Raw genomic sequence first — 15,701 nt, 5'->3', positions numbered from 1 at the left:
AAATTTGGATGTCATTTTCTTCCTGTACTTCCTCCTTTTCATCTTAGTGTCCATGGGCTGTGCTGTTTCTAGGGAAGGTGGTGGGTTTACAGGAAGATTCTGCAGAAAGAGCATAATCCTAGTCTCCCGTGGTCTCTATGAACACTGCAGTATGAGGCGGGAGAAATGCACCTCGCCCTGGCATTTTGCAGCCTCTGCCTGTAAGTTGGTGGGCGCGGCTGAGCCCTGGACAGTCAGCACCAGGACTTCGGACCATGATTTGTGTTTTATTAAAGTGCTTATCTCCTACTTGTATGTTTGCTCTGGGGTCAGGGTGGCCACAGTCACAACTACCCCATTCAACACCTTATACAAACAATACACAGAGACACCACCTGCGGTGGCTGCCACGCTTTCTAAATGCAGATCATTGGCCCTGAGGCTTCCAGGTGAACTCGTTAGCTGGATCCCCAAACAAAACAAAACCCTAAGAAAGATGTTCCTACTCGTCCCCCCACTGAAGATGTCGGAAAGGGCAGAACAGAATGTGGGCTTTTCACAGGAGAACAGAAAACAAGCGGGACCCGTGTTCTGAGACTTCCCCGCCAGGTGCCTACTTTTACATCATACGTAAGTTCACAGCCCAAATTTCCTGCCATAGAGAAAATAATTTTATTTTGTTGACTTTTTTTTTTGTAAAATATAGCATGTTACCAGTGGACCACTAGCTAGGGCTTAGAAGTATGCTTGCTATTCTTGCCTTTGAATCTATTAATGTCAACTGAGAACTGTAAATCAAAATGAAAAAAATGAAATTTTGACATGGGGAACTCATAAGTCATGAAAAATATTAATCTTGTTTGACTATGTGCTAAATGCNCACACAGGCCTGGGCCAAGGATGGGAAGGAGTCCAGGTGCCAGGCAGCCCAGGGAGAGTGGTGCCCACGGGGTTGGGCTGTGTTGTGCATAAGGACCACACCTGAGGCTTGCCCACTACAAGGCCTCTGTTTCTTTACCAAGATAGGTTCCTGCGGGGTTCTTGAAGCTGCTATGGTCATTTTCTGGCAGCAACGTGAGGAAGGAATTCTTTCCCGACTCACCCAGGGGCACTCTTGGCTCCTCCTGCTGGGACCCCCTATGCAGAAAGCACCCACAGCTGCATGGACAGAGCTGGGGCTTGGGAAAGAGGCCAGGCAGGTGCCAGATGAGAGGGCACTCCATCAGGGTGGCAGCAATGCCATGAGCAGGCAAACGGAGAAAAGGGAACAGAGCCCCTGAGGCCACCCAGGCCCAGCCTTCTGCTAGGAGTGTGCTCAGGGGAAAGCGGCCGGTAGGATTCGGAACCTCCAGCCACAGCCCCTGGAGACCAGCACGTGGGCTGTGTGTGGGGTGGCAGTTGGGGGTGCCGGCAAGACTCCCAGGTGAGGACCCAACGAGGGAATCAGACAAATGGTGGCCAGAAATGAGGCAGCTCCATGAAGGACATGTCCTTGCTGTAGTAGGATGTTCTACTCACGCGTATCGACAAGAAAGCCCTGCATTTTACAGGAAGCATGGAAACAGTTAGGAGTCCCCGACCCTGCTCACCAGCTCCTCCAGCTGCTGCTGTCTGCTCCTGCAGTGTAGCGGCCTGGGAAGCCTGCACTGGTGATTTTCTGCCACTGGAGTTCTGCGGACTTCGGGAAGATGGGTGCATAACCTGGGGCAATGACAGTCAGAGGCCCCCCTTGTCACAAGGGTTTTGCAGCCGGCAATGCTTCGCGCCCAAAGGCTGGGAGCAGGAAGCCATCTTCAGCCATCCACAATTTTCAGCAAGAACTCAGGGCTCACCCAACAGCCCTGCACTCCACACTGCAAGGTAGGTCAATTCTTTTAAAGACTCTGCAGAAATATACCAACTACAGAGCTCGGGAAAGCAATTGATTTTCAAACCCAATTCAAGTTGTTCAGTTTTTTAGCCTTAAAGACATGTCTGAAGAAATTCAAGGTTTTATCTATAGAAACATATTTAGGTTAATAAATAATGTTATTTATTTATTTATTTATAAAGTTATATTAATACATAAATAAAACGTAATTAGGTTAATACTAGGTCTATTTTGAATAACAAATTGAGTACTCTTAATAGACCTAAGTGGAAGTTTATCTGAATCTGAATTTTCCATGTGGCCACTGTAGAGTGACCCAGGTTTCCGAAGTCACCTTTTCATCTTCAGACACCCCCCGTTTTCTGCACCAGGAGTCAGCCTTCCAGTGGGTGTCGGATTTCTGTCTTGATGTCTCCCGGGAGGACCTTTCTCTCTATCTTCCTGTGGTGGTGTTGTCCCCAAGTTAATTCTTTCTGTCTTTAAACTCATTGGCTGAAAATAAATGTGGGAATATTTTGCATTAGTAACCACCATATTATTTTAAAATGTTAAGCAACACATCACACCGGCTACCACAGAATCTGGATGATTCTACCCCTGCTTCCTACAGAAGGACACAGGAGGCATCCCTGCTTGGTGTCTCTCTTTCTTCATTTTACATTTTACACTTTACATTCCATGCTCTTGAGGAATTCAGGAACTGTATGGCTGATATTGTAGAATAAAGTCAACAGTGAAATAAAGTGTTTGAAACTCAATTCAAAATGCATAATGAAAATAATGTCCTACCTTTTCTGCTGTTTAAAATTTATAGTTTCGAGGCGTGGATAAGCCACCCATTCAGTTATCTATTTACTCGTACATTGCCCGGCACACATGTGATTAACTCAGGTCAGTGAGGGAGTGTGAGAGGAGTCCGCATCTCACAGGAGGCTGGACCTACGCAGTCCACCCTGGGACTTTCGACGTTTTGTACTCATAGGATCTGAAAAGGCTATTTTCCTACTTGTGACAAATGCTTGGAGTAGATTTTGATATTCCTTCAGGGAATAAAGTGCTATCTGCTCAGCAGTTGCTTTGGGAAAGACTGCGGGGGGATAAATCATCTCCAGGAGTTGGGGGGCCGTCTTCTCCATCCACATCAACCCAGTTTCAGTTGCTGGCTGAGGACTCACGAGATTTGCCTCCCAAGTGTGAGGGTGACACAAATCTGGGACGGGAAGAGATCAATGGCCAGCAGAATGTTCTAAAGAAGAGCTAATTTTAACAAGGAAAATATGATAGAGACAAAATAGCATCCTGCACTGTGGCCCCAAGCAAGCGGTGCAGCCCCGTTCCGAGGGTTCCACTCTGACAAGCAGCAGGTGCAAGACCGCAGTGCAGAAGCAGGGAGTGTGGGGGGCTGTGAGCCCCAAGACACACGGGCCACGGTGTGTGGAGAGAGCACCACGCATGGCAGACCTGGGAGGAAAACAGTGTTGGGCTCTGCCCTGCAGTGGCACACAGGCCTGGGCCAAGGATGGGAAGGAGTCCAGGTGCCAGGCAGCCCAGGGAGAGTGGTGCCCACGGGGTTGGGCTGTGTTGTGCATAAGGACCACACCTGAGGCTTGCCCACTACAAGGCCTCTGTTTCTTTACCAAGATAGGTTCCTGCGGGGTTCGTGAAGCTGCTATGGTCATTTTCTGGCAGCAACGTGAGGAAGGAATTCTTTCCCGACTCTCCCAGGGGCACTCTTGGCTCCTCCTGCTGGGACCCCAATGCAGAAAGCACCCACAGCTGCATGGACAGAGCTGGGGCTTGGGAAAGAGGCCAGGCAGGTGCCAGATGAGAGGGCACTCCATCAGGGTGGCAGCAATGCCATGCGCAGGCAAACGGAGAAAAGGGAACAAAGCCCCTGAGGCCACCCAGGCCCAGCCTTCTGCTAGGAGTGTGCTCAGAGAGAAGTGGCCAGTAGGATTCGGAACTTCCAGCCACAGCCCCTGGACACCAGCACGTGGGCTGTGTGTGGGGTGGCAGTTGGGGGTGCCGGCAAGACTCCCAGGTGAGGACCCAACGAGGGAATCAGACAAATGGTGGCCAGAAATGAGGCAGCTCCATGAAGGACATGTCCTTGCTGTAGTAGGATGTTCTACTCACGCGTATCGACAAGAAAGCCCTGCATTTTACAGGAAGCATGGAAACAGTTAGGAGTCCCCGACCCTGCTCACCAGCTCCTCCAGCTGCTGCTGTCTGCTCCTGCAGTGTAGCGGCCTGGGAAGCCTGCACTGGTGATTTTCTGCCACTGGAGTTCTGCGGACTTCGGGAAGATGGGTGCATAACCTGGGGCAATGACAGTCAGAGGCCCCCCTTGTCACAAGGGTTTTGCAGCCGGCAATGCTTCGCGCCCAAAGGCTGGGAGCAGGAAGCCATCTTCAGCCATCCACAATTTTCAGCAAGAACTCAGGGCTCACCCAACAGCCCTGCACTCCACACTGCAAGGTAGGTCAATTCTTTTAAAGACTCTGCAGAAATATACCAACTACAGAGCTCGGGAAAGCAATTGATTTTTCAAACCCAATTCAAGTTGTTCAGTTTTTTAGCCTTAAAGACATGTCTGAAGAAATTCAAGGTTTTATCTATAGAAACATATTTAGGTTAATAAATAATGTTATTTATTTATTTATTTATAAAGTTATATTAATACATAAATAAAAACGTAATTAGGTTAATACTAGGTCTATTTTGAATAACAAATTGAGTACTCTTAATAGACCTAAGTGGAAGTTTATCTGAATCTGAATTTTCCATGTGGCCACTGTAGAGTGACCCAGGTTTCCGAAGTCACCTTTTCATCTTCAGACACCCCCCGTTTTTCTGCACCAGGAGTCAGCCTTCCAGTGGGTGTCGGATTTCTGTCTTGATGTCTCCCGGGAGGACCTTTCTCTCTATCTTCCTGTGGTGGTGTTGTCCCCAAGTTAATTCTTTCTGTCTTTAAACTCATTGGCTGAAAATAAATGTGGGAATATTTTTGCATTAGTAACCACCATATTATTTTAAAATGTTAAGCAACACATCACACCGGCTACCACAGAATCTGGATGATTCTACCCCTGCTTCCTACAGAAGGACACAGGAGGCATCCCTGCTTGGTGTCTCTCTTTCTTCATTTTACATTTTACACTTTACATTCCATGCTCTTGAGGAATTCAGGAACTGTATGGCTGATATTGTAGAATAAAGTCAACAGTGAAATAAAGTGTTTGAAACTCAATTCAAAAATGCATAATGAAAATAATGTCCTACCTTTTCTGCTGTTTAAAAATTTATAGTTTCGAGGCGTGGATAAGCCACCCATTCAGTTATCTATTTACTCGTACATTGCCCGGCACACATGTGATTAACTCAGGTCAGTGAGGGAGTGTGAGAGGAGTCCGCATCTCACAGGAGGCTGGACCTACGCAGTCCACCCTGGGACTTTCGACGTTTTGTACTCATAGGATCTGAAAAGGCTATTTTCCTACTTGTGACAAATGCTTGGAGTAGATTTTTGATATTCCTTCAGGGAATAAAGTGCTATCTGCTCAGCAGTTGCTTTGGGAAAGACTGCGGGGGGATAAATCATCTCCAGGAGTTGGGGGGCCGTCTTCTCCATCCACATCAACCCAGTTTCAGTTGCTGGCTGAGGACTCACGAGATTTGCCTCCCAAGTGTGAGGGTGACACAAATCTGGGACGGGAAGAGATCAATGGCCAGCAGAATGTTCTAAAGAAGAGCTAATTTTAACAAGGAAAAATATGATAGAGACAAAATAGCATCCTGCACTGTGGCCCCCAAGCAAGCGGTGCAGCCCCCGTTCCGAGGGTTCCACTCTGACAAGCAGCAGGTGCAAGACCGCAGTGCAGAAGCAGGGAGTGTGGGGGGCTGTGAGCCCCAAGACACACGGGCCACGGTGTGTGGAGAGAGCACCACGCATGTGGCATCCACGGAAACAAAGCCTCGAGTCCGCTTGGCCCCAGCCAGACGTTTGCTGCTGTGAGTGCTCAGAGGGAGGCCGCTGGGAGGACTTGGAATCTGCTCTGCCGCGGAAGTGCTGTGGGTTAGGATCTTGTTTGAAAGGCACGCACCCGGGTCCTTGGAAGAACACAGGACTCCAGGGAGCACCACGCTCGCCCAGGGAGGTGAGATTGTGTGGTGAGGAGCTGACGGGGTGTGTGTGTGTGCGTACAGAACCCCTGCTGCTCTTTAGAGATGATAAGCACGAAGGGTCACCTTTGGAGGAGTTAAGCTGTTAGATGACGATCTTTGTCCCAGGACAGTGGCACTCTGACTCTTGTGGCCAACGTATTTGGGCATCGTCTCCTCATCAACTGACAGAGGTGAAATGTTTCCAAAAGCAGGTTCCCATGCCTAAAAGACAAAACGCAGGGAAAATCTTCACATTTTCGAAGGGAAAATAAATTCGAATTTTAATACAATCAAAAATAATTGGAATGTCCTAGAAAATATTAGGATACAAGGTGGGGGAACTTGGACTGGGTTTTCCCCCTAACACGTTGATAAGAACAGAAACCCTCACTCAACGTTTGCGAAGGAAACTTTGTGGAGCTCATGATTGCTTTGTGTTTCTTGTCGTGGTTCCCTGTTTCAAAATGATCACAGGCTCCCAAAGGCCACAGAATAAACAACACCCAACATATCTTCCTTTAGACTCCTGTGTCTTCAACAGGGAATGTGGTAACGGAGGAGGAAAGTGTGATGCTCCTTCTACAGTTGTCTCTACAACTTGTCTAAGATTCGAAATGCAAATTCCCAATTTTCTCTGTTACCAGCAGACTGACCTGGAATAGCATCATCCTTCAGGTGGGAGGAGGTGTGTTCAGTCTGGAATGTTTAATTTTTCCTTGCTCTCCCCTCTGAGGAGGAGGAGGGAGTGAGAAGGGGAGAGAGTTGCTATGAATGAACCCTTAACACCCGATCCAGAGTGACTCACCCACACAGCCGTGCCCACGTTCCGTGGGTGCTCGTGCCTCAGCCTTTTAGATACTCAGTCCCTAAAACTGCAACTACACAGATACATCTACGCATATTTAAAGTGTGGAATTCATATATCCAGTCCTCTTTCTTCACATCAGGTCTGCTCTTATGAGCATAGATCCTCTTCTCATAAACAGCCCCATGGTGGCCAGTACGATGCACAGAATCAAAAACATTTGGAAATTCACCAAACTCTAATCTCAAAATAAGAGAAAGATAAATCTGCAGGGAGTGCGAAGATAGAATGAGACTTCATTGACTCTTGGGGTTATTGTTGTGGTAACATTTCGAAGAACGTACAATGATGCAAATGGGGCAGTAGATACTATCTTTTAGGAACTAGCATACAGTATACGCAGGGAAAAAATCCCTGTGGGTCTTTTCGGGGTCTCCCCACAGAAGGCAGACAATCCCGGCCAGTATTTGTGGCAATTTCCCCCCTCTACCTCTAATGGAGGAACAACCTGACTGGCTTCCACTCTTCCTTCCACCGAAGGACTAGGCGCTTTGCTGTGCTGACAGGCTAAACCCGCTTTCTTTCTGAGGCAACAGAAGCCATCTCCATGGAGAAAAAGCTCTTGCAGAGCTCCCGAAGAGTAGGAGTAACTTCCAAGATTTCCCATAATTTCTTGTAGAGGAATTTGTGGCTGTTCTTGCCATGCTGGGAGAACCGACCACAGAGCAGGCTCCTCTGGAATGTATTCTGTGGGTGCCTGTGTGTATGTCTGTGTGTGTGCGTGTGTGTGTGTGTGCGTGTGTTGTAATCACTGTGCTGTATCGGAACTATTCTAAGTCCTGGAAGTACCGATTTAAAAGTTCACACCATAAGTGCAGATAGGAAATGTCAGTACTTTTCTTAACCCACTGAGAAATATCTCCACTTACATTTGGAGGGTGTTCACATGGTTCCATGTGTCGTTACCTGTGTGTATAATTTTAATGATTCAAGCTGTTTAGACCCATGTGTGGGAAACAGAACCCAGACAAGGCAGTGGTAACACTGGCCACATTCACACTCTCTTAGGCTCGGTCTTTGAGCCACATGTGATCAAACTCGAAAGCTCAGTGTTCTTTAAAGGCAGGCGGGTGCTGGGAGGCACTGACTACTTCAGCATGAGAATGCTGGTTCTTCCTTTGGGATAGAGCAGGGCAATGACATGGGACTGGGGCAGGAAAGTCCTGGCTAGAGAAGGGCAGGTCCCTGGCTAGGGCTCTACCCCCAGGCCTGTGCCCATGGACCTAGGCATTTCTGCTTTCGTGCCCAAATGTTGCATTTCCCAAGACCACTCTGGCCTGCCACACTCCCATCTTGTGCCTATAAAAACCCCAAGACCCTAGCGGGCAGAGACACAAGTGGCTGGCATCAAGAGGAATACATTGGCAGATGCCAGCAAGCCATTGACTGGCTGAATGACAGCGAGATTGGTCAGGGCGGTCAGAGGAGAGCACAGCCGCTGGGCTGCCCAACTCCAGGTGAAAACAGCCTTCCCACCCCATCTCCATCCTGGCTCCCCCTTCTGCTGAGAGCTACCATCACCCAATAAAAAACCTTGCACCCATCCTCCAAGCCCACGTGTGATCTGTTTTTTTCAAGTACCCCAAGGCAAGAACCCGGGATACAGAAAGCCCTCTGTCCTAGTGATAGGGCAGAGGGTCTAATTGAGCTGATAAACATAAGCCGCCTACGGACAGCTAAACTGAAAGAACGCCCTGTAACACACGTCCACTCGGGCTTCAACTGTAAACACTCACCCCAAGACACTGCCATGGGGTCGGAGCTGCACAGCCTGCCGGTCTCTACGCTCCCCAGAGGTTTGAGCAGTGGGACACTGAGGCAGCGAGCGACACCCGCATCGCACACCCTGCGACGAGGACAAGGGAACTTTTCCCATTTCAACAGGTCTCTATCGCATTCTACACAGCTGTCCTAGCGGATGAACAGAAGGACACCAGGCCTCTGAGCTGGCTCTGGAGTCAGTCTGGGTTCGAATCCCAGCTCTGCGTTCTCCAGCCCATGGCTGTGATGGAGTTAGTAATAATATCCATTTCATAGGGTCGTTGTAGAGAGTAAGACGGTAAAGCGCCCTACCTAGCCCATGTAAAGTTCACAGTAAGGGTCTGCTGCTGTTGTCCTGAGGCATCATGAGATGTCTTAGAATTCTAGACGTGAGACACGCAGCATGGAGGCGGCTGTGCTTCTGTCTGCTGGAGCGCCAGGTGAGAGGTCTGATGTATCCAGTTCTTTAATCATTACTTATGGGAAATGGAGTTGTTGGAAAGATAGGGAACCCCCCACCACCTGGAGCGTGAGTGATACCACGTTACCCAGCAATAAAGCCCACATCTTTACGGGGACGCTATTTTTACATAATGCAAACGACACAAAAACACAAATGCACTTTTGGTACTAGAGTGTGTGATTCTCGCCCTGTGTGTGGGCGCGCTGCAGGTTTCTTCCTGGCTTTCCACTGCTGCCTCTGCAGACCTCTCAGCTCTTCTCGCAGCTCCAGGTTCTGCTTCCTCAAAGCATCTATATGATTCTGGAGTTTTCTGTGAACATCAGCCCACAGAGACTCCTGTCTCCCGAGCTCTTGGTGGAGTCTGGTGATCTGCTGCTGTAATGGCTGTTATTGGGAAGACAACAGCAGAAGACTTCTCAGATATCACAATAGGTGCATTTATCTGCAAAATACTCAAGCCCTCTCTGGTGTAAGACCAACGTCTTTCTGGACAAAAAGACACCCGATGAGATACACAGGACAACGGCAGTCTTTTTCCTTCTTTTCCTTTCTTTTTTTTTTGAGGCAGGGTCTCACTCAGTCCCCCAGGCTGGAGTGCAGTGGCAGGATCTCGGCTCACTGACACTTCAACTTCATGAGCTCAAGTGATTCTCTTGCCTCAGCCTCCCTAATAGACGGGACTACAGGCATGCGCCGCCACACTCGGCTAATTTTTGTATTTTTAGTAGACATGGGGTTTCAACATGTGGCCCAGACTGGTCTCAAACTCCTGGGCTCAAGCGATCCACCTGCCTCAGCCTCCCGAAGTGCTGGGATTATAGGCATGAGCTACCATGCCTGGCTATAGCTTTAGTCTTATTCAGTAGTGTTTATCATGTGTTAGTCTACATGATATAACCAGATATAGATGTTCAGTGAGTTATGATTCTTTGTTAAAACACTACTACGGCAATAAGAGGCTGGCATTCTTTTTCCTTCTTCTTCTTTTTTTTTTTTTAAGACATGGTCCTGCTCTGTCAACCATGCTGGAGTGCAGTGGCGTGATTTCAGCTTACTGCAAACTCCACGTCCCAGGTTCAAGCAATTCTTGTGCCTCAGCATCCTCAGTAGCTGGGATTACAGGTGCGCAGCACCACACCTGTCTAATTTTTGTATTTTTCGTAGAGATGAGGTTTTGCCATGTTGGCCAGGCTGGTCTTGACTGGACCATAGAACCTCCAGCCTGGTTCTGAGAATAAGTGGAATTGTGAGCCCTGCATTGTGTGGCCCTGACCACAGGGACCCGTGGCACTTTCGTGAGAGCAAGCACTGTCCACCAGGGTCCGGTGAGGAAGGTGGTTGCTGGGATGATGTGAGGCAGTCAACCTTCTGATTTTCATTAATGAAGTTTTTAAAGCCTGGTGCCTTCTCCCGGATTAGAGGAGAAAAGCTGGAATGTTAATTTTCTTTAACTTTTTAATTTATTTTCTTTAACTCCCCATCCTGTCTCCCATCCAGTAAGAGAGAAGGTTGCAGAGGGGAAGAGAGCCACGTGCCCCTCGGAGAGGAAGTTCAGCATCTGTGTCCTGGAGTGGCTCATTCCTACAGGGGTCCGGCTAGGGAAAGTCCAATGACAGCCCTCAGGGACAGGAATCAGGGTCCTGCCTGGTGGGACTAACTCTGTCCCCACAGAGGTCAGCTCACCGGCATCTCCCCGGCATTGCCATCCTCCCTGGGGACCTCGGCTGCCGCAGCTGTCTTCTCCATGGCAGTCCCAGCTCCCGGGCATGGGTCTTCTGGGTGGGTGCCCTCCGTGGGCTCCCCGGCCTCGAGCTGACCTTCCAGCATCCTGGTTGGGAAGGGAAGAGCTACGGCGACATCTGAATGCAGCCCCCCTTACCCACTCAGTGTGGGCTGAAGGCCCCAGCCTCAACCTAAGGGCAAGCAGGAACAACAGCTGCTCTTCTCCCCTGGGGTCCTGTGCACATTCCCAAGCCCGAAGCTGACCAGGTGGAAGGACACCACGGATGGCCGTCCACACCTGGCTCTTCCACCATCCTCCCATGGAAAACACTTCAGTTCCTCAGAAGATCCAGCGCTGACACCTAAACACACCTCTAACATCCACAAGACGGAGGGACTGAGCCGTCCACACCTGGCCTCCATCCACCATCCTCCATGGAAAACACTTCAGTTCCTAGAAGATCAGCCTGACACCTAACACACTCTCACCATCCACAGACGGAGGGACTGAGCCGTCCACACCTGGCTCTCCCCCATCCTCCATAACTTCAGTCTCCTAGAAGATCAGCCTGACACCGTAACAACACTCTCACCATCCACAGACGGAGGGACTGAGCCGTCCACACCTGCTCTCCACCATCCTCCCATGGAATACAGCTTCAGTCGCCTAGAAGAGTCAGCCTGACACCTAACAGCACTCTCACCATCCAAGACGGAGGGCTGAGAACGTCCACGACCTGGCTCTCCAACCAAATCCTCCGGGAAATGCTTTAAGATCTTAGATCTAGCCTGACCACCTAATGCCCACTCTGGTCATCCAGAGAAGGGTGTGAGCCGGGGTGTGAGCTGGTGGTGAGTGGGATGGCGAGTGGGGTGTGAGTGGGGTGGTGAGTTGGGTGTGAGTGAGATGTGAGTGGATTGTGAATGGGGTTAATGCCAAGTGTGAGGGGATGTGAATGGGTGTCACGACGTGAGCACGCGTGACCAGATGTGAGCAGGGTGGTCTCGGAGTATGAGTGGGATGTGAGTGGAATGGTCACGGGTGTGAGTGGGATGTGAGTGGAATGGTCGTGGGTATGAGTGGGATATGAGTGGGGTGTGAGTGTGAGGGGAATGTGAATGGGCGTGAGCGGATGTGAGCAGGATGGTGTCAGGGTATGAGTGGGATGTGAGTGGGGTGTGAGTGGGTGTGAGTGGGATGTGAGTGGAATGGTCACGGGTGTGAGTGGGATGTGAGTGGGGTGTGAGCGGGTGTGAGTGGGATGTGAGTGCGGTGTGAGTGGGTGTGAGTGGGATATGAGTGGAATGGTCACGGGTGTGAGTGGGATGTGAGTGGGGTGTGAGCGGGTGTGAGTGGAATGTGAATGGGTGTGAGCGGGATGTGAGTGGATGGTCACGTGCGACCCTGAGGAAATTCTCAGTCCTTTAACCGGCACCACTGGATCAGCACCCACTGGAGGGCACAGGCAGACCCACCACTGTGTTGAGTCTGAGTCTTGAACTATCAGATGTCTTTTGTGAATTCATGGTGAAGATGCGGAAAGGAAACTCCTTTTTATAGGTACAGCATTTATGCCAGTTCTAGGAAGCTCACAGCAATCAGAAAACTAAAACAAAAGAGAAAACGCAAAGCTTCCTGCAAGCCTGCAGGGTCCTCTCTGAAAGCTGCTCCCACCCCTGCCTCACCCTCTCGGTTTTAGGAAGCGAGTGGCCCCCGACGAAACCCCTGCTGTTTATTCATAAACTTCTCACTGTATACAAACCTGAGAATGAACAATTTAACGACAGTGATCGCAGAAATGCTGTTTGAAAGAGAATCTCCTGATGGAAGCGAATCAAAGGTCAAGAGCAAGACCTGCCAGTAAGCGGATCCCTGGCCGTTCCTTCCCCACGGGGATTGGGACAGTGTCTGCGGAAGTGGGCGGGGGTCCACGGTCCTCACAGCCCTGAGAAAGCTCCTTCTTTCCCGCTCCTCCGAGGGGATACCCCAGTGTCCTCGGCCCCAAACTTGTGACCCCCTCAGTCTGGGGAAGACCCCTTCCCTCAGCCCCAACACCAGACCTCATCACCTCACCTGATCCCTGCCAGTCACTTCTGCCAGGACCGGATCATCTGGGCCGTGTCTCCACAGCTGTCCCCAAGTCCTCCTGCCTCATCTCCAGAGACCAGGGAGCAGCAGACGGTTCCAACGGACTTTCTGTCTTAAAGGGGCGTGAGCGTCTCACTCGGTGTCACCACTGGACCAGCTCAGATAATAATTAAACATCCCAAACCTGCAATTCGAACAAAGAAGCTCGTCAGTGGAGTCCATCCGTCCACAAAGGACATTGGAGAGAGTCAAACTGCTCCTTCTCATTGACAAAAACCATGTGTTTAATATCAGGTCTTCAATATGCAACGTGTAGTAAGAACTCATTTCTCTGAGCATATTCTCTAAGAAATGTAAACTTTCTTTGGATGTCAAATTATTTACTAGAAAAAAATTTTATGAAGCAAAATACTATATGTGAGTTTGAATAGGAGACAGGATTCAAATTTTCATCATTTCACAAAATGCATCTCCATCTGAATTGTCGTGTGATTTTTGTGATAGAGAAGAGAGTGAGGAGCAAGCGAGAGTCTACGTTCCTGTTAAGCCCTGGCCGTCCTTCTCATCCGCGTGCTGCCTGTGGAAAACACACCTGGGGCTCCCCTGAGCCTGCTTGTGCCGCATGTCACCCGGATAGTTCTGCAAGCGACTGGCATGCAATAGGCAGTAAACACCGACATCGTGAATGAACGAAGAAACTACCACAAAGAGGAAACAGAGGCGCTTTTGTCCCTGCGCGTCATTCTGACTGTGGGAGTGTGTGTCCTGAGCTGTGTGAGCGGTTGTGTGTGGGTCTCTGAGGTGTGTGAGGGGTTGTGTATCCTGAGGTGTATGAGGATTGTGTGTGTGTCCTGAGGTGTATGAGGGGTTGTGTGTCCTGAGGTGTGTGAGGGTTGTGTGTGTGTGTCCTGAGGTGTGTGAGGGTTGTGTGTGTGTGTCCTGAGGTGTGTGAGGGCTGTGTTCTTTTCTGTGCTCCTCTCAGGCGCCTCATGGTTTTTGTTCATGGAGAGAGACGTGGCCGGCCCCCCTCCCCTCTCCGTGGGGCAGGCAGCCTCCACCCCCATCTTCATGGTATCTCCATGCTCCAGAGACTCCGTCATCCCTGGGACACCCAGGAGGTGTCTCTACCCTGGCCTCATAGCACCCTGAGAAGTTTGACTCAGCTGGAAGTTGTAACGTCCTCGAGTTTCTGGAAGGTTTTCTCAGTCATCTCTACAGGTTGGGGAATGAGGCCCAGTATCTCATGTTCATTTCCACAGGGTTTTACTTGTTATCCCGAGGATGTGTGAGCTCAGACCTGTCCATCTCGCCATCAAAGCAGGTCCACCCGCATGTTTTCATCATCAGCCATCAGGCTTCGCAGTTTCCGTCCTGAGCCTCAGCCGGGATGGCTCCTAGGGCAGGTCCCCCTATTCCTCTCTCTGCTGCGGGTCTCTGTGTACTGCTCTTCCCCGCCTGGCCAGGCCATTTTCTTCACTGAGTCTTCCCCAGATTCTAGTCCTGCAGTAAACACGTGCGGCCACGGGTCAGGGCGGAGCCTCCTGGGCCTTTGGACTGCGGGGCCCTTCCCTTCTCTCTGATAAGGCCCGGTTTTCTGTTCAGCCTCGTGGTGCCTTGCGTTTCAGGCACGGTCTTCCAGGGGCCTTCTGGTCTGAACATTCTGCAGAGGAAACCACGGCACATCTTTCACTCATCTTTTAAAATCAGAAGCCAGTTCCACAGTCGGCTGCTTGGAGTAGCAGCAGACACACTTTTTAAAGTAGCTTAGCTGTTGAAATTTCTGGTTCGAAAGACTAATTTTATACTGGTGCAGACCCTGAAAAAAGAAATCACCTTTTGTAAATACCATCACTGCAAACGGGCAATGTGACCAGGGAACTAGTGAGATGCCATTGAGATTGGAACCCACTCTGCTGGAGGTAGCTGAGCGAATTTGAGGATGACTAAGTGTGGGAATACTAAGCCAGGGGAAGGGTGCGTGTCATCCAAGGAATGACATGAGCTCACACTGTGCCTCAAGTGACACAGATCACAGTAGATTCCAGCGAAATACTTGCAGCTATGTTGAGTTCCTCAAACTACCACAAAACTCTTATGGTAAAACTTGTGAGAGGAGAGGATAAGAGAGGATGAGCCCTGTGATCGAATCCAAATATGAATTGTAAAATATGCCTTAATACTATCACCAGTAGCTATAGTGTACAATGACAGAACAAAAAGAGAAAGATTTTCTACATTTTCTAGTTGTTCCCTCAGTGGTGCATTTTAGCAGTCTCAAAACTCCACATTTCTTTTGGATTTTATGAGCTGAGTCTGAGTGTTATAAGCGACACACTCCCTTTTCTTTCTTGCAAGACAGGGTTTCGCTCCGTTGCTCAGTCTGGAGTGCAGTGGTGCTGTCTCAGCTCACTGCAACCTTGACCTCTTAGGCTCAAGCAATCCTCCCATCTCAGCCTCCCTAGTAGCTAGAACTACAGGTTCACACCACCACACCCAGCTAATTTTTTAATTTTTTGTCGACACAGGTCTCGCTCTGTTGCACTGGCTGGTCTCAAACTTCTGGGCTCAAGCAGTCCACCTGCCTCAGCCTCTTAAGTGCTGGGATTACACACTCTTTAAGCATGTTCTCTGTACAATATTTTGTAGAGGTTGAGAATAAGGAAAGACATTGCCCCTTTAAGCAAACTGGCAAGGCAACATACAAAAACTACTCAATCCACAATAGTGAGAACTTCCATTAATTACATTCAAAGGTTTTTTGTTTAAAATGAATTGGGGGAGTACATTA

General features: G+C 49.5%; 1 protein-coding gene and 1 long non-coding RNA gene across 2 annotated transcripts in view; both read right to left on the bottom strand.

Moving 5' to 3' along the window:
* LOC108542438 (uncharacterized) overlaps positions 1–13,028 on the bottom strand; it is a 28,047-nt gene extending 15,019 nt beyond the window's left edge. The window contains exons 1-9 of the mRNA XM_017892459.1: positions 12,899–13,028; positions 10,786–10,930; positions 9,271–9,486; positions 6,098–6,235; positions 4,674–4,832; positions 3,917–4,168; positions 3,487–3,595; positions 1,569–1,680; positions 998–1,116 (exon numbers count right to left, since the gene is read on the bottom strand). Coding sequence (XP_017747948.1) covers positions 998–1,116; positions 1,569–1,680; positions 3,487–3,595; positions 3,917–4,168; positions 4,674–4,832; positions 6,098–6,235; positions 9,271–9,486; positions 10,786–10,929 — 1,249 coding nt within the window. The 5' untranslated portion in view covers position 10,930; positions 12,899–13,028. The remainder of the gene's footprint in view (positions 1–997; positions 1,117–1,568; positions 1,681–3,486; positions 3,596–3,916; positions 4,169–4,673; positions 4,833–6,097; positions 6,236–9,270; positions 9,487–10,785; positions 10,931–12,898) is intronic.
* LOC108544306 (uncharacterized) lies at positions 894–2,207 on the bottom strand. Its single transcript, XR_001889798.1, has 3 exons — positions 2,184–2,207; positions 1,569–1,680; positions 894–1,116 (listed from the first exon to the last, which is right to left on the bottom strand). It is a non-coding gene; the product is annotated as an uncharacterized LOC108544306 (long non-coding RNA).
* Positions 13,029–15,701: the final 2,673 nt, after the last annotated feature.

This window comes from Rhinopithecus bieti, unplaced genomic scaffold (assembly GCF_001698545.2).
Source record: "Rhinopithecus bieti isolate Rb0 unplaced genomic scaffold, ASM169854v2 scaffold_1017, whole genome shotgun sequence".
Lineage (NCBI taxonomy): Eukaryota > Metazoa > Chordata > Mammalia > Primates > Cercopithecidae > Rhinopithecus > Rhinopithecus bieti.
Note: the sequence above shows the minus strand (reverse complement) of the source record. Positions and strands in the feature narration are given on the sequence as shown.